General features: G+C 26.8%; 1 protein-coding gene across 5 annotated transcripts in view; it reads left to right on the top strand.

Annotated features, from left to right (window-relative positions):
• Window positions 1-347: 347 nt before the first annotated feature.
• Window positions 348-6138, top strand: part of pps (protein partner of snf) — a 153774-nt gene continuing 147983 nt past the window's right edge. Inside the window, exon 1 of one of the 5 annotated variants that reach the window (XM_043049286.3) lies at window positions 348-437. In XM_043049286.3, coding sequence (XP_042905220.1) covers window positions 416-437 — 22 coding nt within the window. In that variant the 5' untranslated portion in view covers window positions 348-415. Of the gene's footprint in view, window positions 623-6138 lie in introns of all 5 variants that reach the window. The other 4 variants (XM_043049290.3, XM_043049287.3, XM_071187837.2 and 1 more) reach the window with 4 other exon arrangements.

The following is a 6138-nucleotide window of genomic DNA, read 5'->3' as shown; positions in this document are numbered from 1 at the left end:
TGTAGTTTTCAGTTCCATATAGTCTTCCAACTTAAAAGATTTTAATCTATATGAAAATCAAGAGAGAAACTAATGTACTTCCTTCCTCTATGACTTTCCACACGCTAATGGGGAAAGCATGTGAAGTGTTGCCATAGGTATAGAGTTCTGTTCTACGCCACCTACAGTTTAGTACACTATCTTTCGAAAAACATATGTAATATTCTAAATTAATTCAGAATATAAGTTAAAAACAACGCTAAGCTCACTCCATCCAGTTACCAATTTCCATTTCAACCAATGCACTGTCTTGAATGCCAGCATTTTTTATAACCCTAAAAGTCTTTTCTTACTGGTATCGCCATAGTGTGTCACTTTTTAGAACTATTATAGTTGAACTGGTTCGTTCTGTACTTTCGTTTGTTTTGTGGTCGCTATGTACTCTCCACAAAATAAAAGTATGGTTGTTTAAACTGTTTGTTATGAAACTTGCTGAAAAATAAAGAAAGTGTTGCTTGCAGTTTCAGACTAACTTAAATTTGTTCAAAGTTATATTTACTGAGTTAAATTCTGAGGACTACATTGTAAATACTGTAAATCTTAAGGATCTGTAAATGTTAAGCGAAAATACATTCTAAATTTTGTAATTATCTTCTTATATTTTGCATTCTTAACTTTATACGTTGACTTTATATATGCAGTCTCATTCGTTATTATATGATTATATTTGTTTTATATATTGCACATGCATGTTGTTGTCTAGTTTATGTTCTGAGATCAAAATTTGTAAAAGGTTGGATTTCAAAAACATATTATTTATAAATAGTGTGATTGAATTAAAGAAATTTTGGCTGGTGTACATTTCTTAAAGTTTGTTCACCAATGATTTGTTAAAGTTAATAGCAACTGTTTTATAACGTTTGAAATGAATTATATAATTGGAAAAAAAATAATAAAATAACGTGCTTTAGAGAGCCAATATGTTAATATCTATAAATATATAAACGTCAGAAATATTATATTGAAAAATATGTTGATTCAAAAACTAGTTCTTTAAAACTTTTTATAAGGTAAAAGATTAAAAATTTGTGTATTTGCTGGTTATATAACCCCAAAGTGCTTTTTTGAGGTTGCTGAATACTAAATTTTCGAAAGTTCAGGAGATTTCTCTTTATTACATGCCTGTGTAATTTCTCTTTATTATATATAGCATTGTGTTGCGGAGGGAAACGCACAAATTACTTCATTCTTCGCATTTTGTAAATAATCATCTCATTAAGAAAAAAAAATTATGCAATCAGCAGTAGTAATTGCCGGGAAATGGATCGACGACGAAATCACGCGAATTGGACTCCTCAAATGCATGTTTTGTTTGGAGATTAAGTTGTTGTAATAAATAATATCGTAGGAAACATATAATCTTTTAAAAACTATGAAGAAATCAATAGCAATAACTGTCAAAAATTCGATAGAATTATTGTCTTAAAAAGTAAATACTACAATGCACGCTTCACATTTTTCAAACTTTTTCTAATGCAGCAGGATAGATATTTGAAAACCACGTGAAAATCATTATCAATAACTGCCGAAAATACTATCAAAACATAACATCGTATACGATACTATCGGCATAAATTGAGCTCCTCAAAAAGTGATTATCTAAATGCATGATTTAAATATTAGGGGTAAATTTCTGAAGAGAAGAAAAGAAAAGTAATTGTTTTTTTACCTTGCAAAAGAAAAATCTTTCTGCAAGAACTCTGTAATGTTCTGCGATAATGTCGCCACATTGCTGGGATTTTGCCACGGGGCTGTAATTAAACCATGCTTTAATATCTTCTTGACGCCCGGTGGCTGAGCGGCAGCGCTTCGCGCTGTCGTGCCACAGGTCCCTTGTACGATCCTCGGGCCGGGCAAGGTAGACTCAGCCTTTCATCTCTTCAGTGGGTCGATAATTGAGTACCAAGCATGCTTGGGAACTAAACACAGGGGGTTTCGCGTTCGGTTGACCACCTGACTGGAACATCTGCTCCTGCACCCCAGAGCCCAAGGTCAAGAAAACTGAGATGGGCACAGTAGGCCTTGGTGGCCATTTTGGGCTGTCGTGCCACTGAGTTTTAGTTTTAATATCTTCTTATAAATCTGTGATAATGATTATAAGTTCGCAAATTTTTAGTTGTTTGTAGCTCAAATTTTTATTTTTTTGCTGAATGAAATTTTACAATACCTTGAGTTATTAGAAAAAGTAGGATGAATGTGTAAACAAAATGATGTCAAATGTGCAATTGTAATGTAAATAATTTATCTTTACAGAGCTGATGTTAATCAAGTGTATTGTGTAAGATTTTGTTTTGAGACATGTTTCAATATTTATATTATAGTGTAAATTTGTTTCTCTTGACATGTTTTAGTTTATGAAATGTTTAAATAGATAATAGTAAAAATGAAATGTTTAAATGAATAAAACTAAAAACCAGCAGGAATTTTTAGAAAAAAATCACTGCCTTAGTTTTCACATATCAGTGTATTCTGCGCATTAGAAAAATGATTAATGTTGTAATTTAAGACTATACTGGAAGTAAGCGATTTTACAATTTTTATTATAGAGGGAATGTGTGAATATAATGGAAATTTGCTGTTTTTGAAATTTTTTAATGTCAAAAACTTTTAAAATTTCAACAATGGGAGTAAATTGTTAAAAGCATAGCATGATATTTAGTTATTTACTGTATATTTGAATAAATATAATCTGATATTCAAATAATAAATGAAAATATAATTCCACCAAAAAAAATTTTTTTTTTTAATTAATGTGATATTATATTGGTAATTTCTAATTTTGCATTGATCTGAGTAAAAAATTTTATTTCTTTGTTTTAAACCAATTCCATCATTAATCTTTGTGGTTTGATTGCTTTATTGATTATTATTGCTAAGACTTGATCATGGTAAAATTCCATTATATTCAAAATATTTATGCTAACATTTTTAATTGTAAATTCAATTAATTATAATTAATTTTGTTTTTAATTGCCCATTTAATTAATTTGATACACTTTATTTGTACTAATTTTATTGTAATTCCATATTGCTTTCACTATTTTTTTTGCTACACATTCACGCAAGGTATTTAAAACTCTCAGTATTTTTAACAATTTTATTACATTATAAGAATTTTAAAAAAGTTAAGTAATCCATGAATATTTTGTGAACTTTTTGTAATTTTGTTTATATTTTTTTGCAGTTACAGTTTTTTAAAACTTATTAATTAATATTCATAAAACTTATCAGTGTTATTAATTAATATTCTCAAAACCTAATTTAATTCATTGAATATAAATCTTTTAAAACCGAAGTATATAAGTTTAAACACATGAAATAGATAATTTTTTATATTTTTCTATGAATATTAAGTTCTTAGAATCGTTATATTTGTTTTTCAATAACAAGGGAATAGCTTTTTTAAAGTATCTGTTTTACATTTGCATTCTTCATCGTTGAATGAATTCTTATACAGTAAAGAACCAATTACGCGGGATGCTCGGGACCATTGCTATCCCAGATTTCTGAATTGACTAAAAAGTGTCAATCATCAATGTTTTATCGAACTCAAATTACAATAAAAAAGAGTAACACATTTTAAAGTAAGGGAAACAAGAGAAAAGATGTGCACCTAAAATTAAAAAGAAAAAAATTATGATAGAAAAATAAAAACATTTACAAATTTAGACTAGAAAAGTTTAAAAATTACAAAAATCTCATATTTATTTTTTGAAGATTAATTAAAATCACCAAACTAACTAATATAAGAGAAAGCCAATGATTAAAAAAACATAAATTTTTTTCTATCTATTTATAAGGAAAAAAGAAAACAATAAAATACAAGGAAAACTTATTAATCATATTAAATAAAAACAACACTTGAAAATTAACAAAACGGAAATGATAGTTAAAGCAATGCTAACATATTAATTAAAACCAAGCACAAGGCAGAATATTTTATGATCAACTGAATTTTTAAAAAAAAAAAAAAGCGTTATCTTCAAATTCGTGAATAAAAACTGAATTAATCAGTATAAAATTTATTGTGCACGGTGCAGAAAACAAAGTGGAATCAGAAATTTATCACTTTTAAAAAAAAGAACGCTTCATAAAATATTTGTTTGCCATTAGTAATAAATAATAGTGTGGTTATATTAATAAACATACTTCTTTCATTTTTATATAAAAGCAAATGATTTTTAATGAAAGCAGATATGATTCCATATCAAGCAAATGATACCGCTCTTCTGAAGAATCAGAGTTTATTCAATTCAAAAGTATTGTTTTGTTAATAAATGTCAAATGTAAAAAAAACGTTTTGTTCGTAATAAATAATCATAATATCTGAATGATAATCATAGTATTATCCGAAGTTATAAAACAATAATTTTTCATAATGAAGGATAACTAAAATTGAGTAACTAAAGTGGATTAAAATAAAATCTAACATGCCAATACTCTTGAGGCAGAAGGTTCAAGTTCTTTAATTCGGACATGCAATTGGAAACACTCCTGAAACGATTAAAAATAAAAGAAGAATCTTGAGAATGCACATAATGACGGTTGGTTTCGAAAAAAAAAAATTTTCCTCCAAAAACATTTTTCATCATAGCAGAAGATTAGTAGTTTTGTATAAAATGTGATTTGTATAAAATGTGAAAAATTGAGTTTAAAAGTTTCGCATATAATATTTGTAATTAAACATGATATTTTAAGAGATATATTGTATTTACATAATTAATAACTGAAAAAATGTAAATTTTACATTTGGTATTTAAATATGAGAGAACATGTTTACTTTAATGATTTTTTTAAAGTTATATTAAAACAAAGCAGTTAAACGATTTATTTTTTAAAAAATTGGATTTCTTTCGACTATTTGCAGTGTTATATTATTATGATTTTTAAAAAAATATTATTTTTTTTGTTTGATATTTTTTTAAAGAATTTTTAAATTGGTCATGTCCGCAACATAACAGACATGACAATGGACAATTACAGTCAAATTTTTTTTTAATTTTAATGCATTCAGAATCCCTCAAAACTCCCAGAAAACATTTTATTACTTTTCTAAGAAGGCTATTTATTTAGTTATTTTAAATCAAAAAACGCTTACTTTCGTTTTCGCCTGAAACGGGGAGTCACGTGATTATTCACGAACTGACGTCACACGTGTCCATCTGCCGTTCACTTACAATAGCCGTGCTGTGAAAACCAATACGTTCTTGCTTTCGATTAAATTTTCTAATTAAATCCAACCATTTTAGATGGTCTAAAGCTATCTGTATAAAAAATTGCGCCTTAATATCGCTTAATAAAAATGTGGATTTGATGTAACGTATTTTTATAGTGTTAAATTTTAGTGGTACCCACTGAAACATTGTTAATACTTGACGAAATTTTGTAGCTCGGAATATTTAAGATTTTTTAGTTCAATAAAAAAAGTGCATGGTATTGCTTATAAATGATGCGTTATGCAAAACTTCATTTTTTCATTATTAAACTATAATCTTAATTTTAATGTATACTTCAAGTTCATTTGGAAGATTTATTTTCATCTCAAGTGAAAGAAAAGTTGGATCATTTTCTTATGTAGAATAAATAGTTTTAGATTTTAAAATGTAGGACAGCTTAAGTTATTGATAATTTTTATCTATTTATTCTAGCGTGAATTCAAAGCATGTAATTGTATTCATAGCAGTAGCCTCTTAAAAAACTTGTGATCCCAACAAAACTTTAAATTCATATATATATATATATATATATATATTTCTGCAGATTTTATTAACTTTACTTTAATTGCCTTAATCTATGTTATAAGAGTATTTGAAATCAAGCATATGCATTTATTTAGTTCTTTATTGCAGAAATAGGAATAAAATTTTATAAATGCATATAAAAATAATTTTTCGCCATAGCAAAGTTCCTATTTACTCAAAGAACAAAAATATTGAGAAAAAATATCAACATAACTGTTTATTTTTTAATTATTTAATAAAGAATGTGCATTAGAATTTCTTTCCATTTTGTATAAGTTAATTTTTTATTTTTGTTCTCTAGCTTTAGTGAAACACAAACTTCCAGCTTAATGATATTCGCTGAAATTTTGTGGATAAA

This window comes from Parasteatoda tepidariorum, chromosome 11 (genome assembly GCF_982258835.1).
Source record: "Parasteatoda tepidariorum strain Cologne lab strain chromosome 11, Ptep-v5.0, whole genome shotgun sequence".
Taxonomy (NCBI): Eukaryota; Metazoa; Arthropoda; class Arachnida; order Araneae; family Theridiidae; genus Parasteatoda; species Parasteatoda tepidariorum.
The sequence above is the reverse complement of the archived record's forward strand: the minus strand, read 5'-3'. Positions and strand labels throughout refer to the sequence as shown.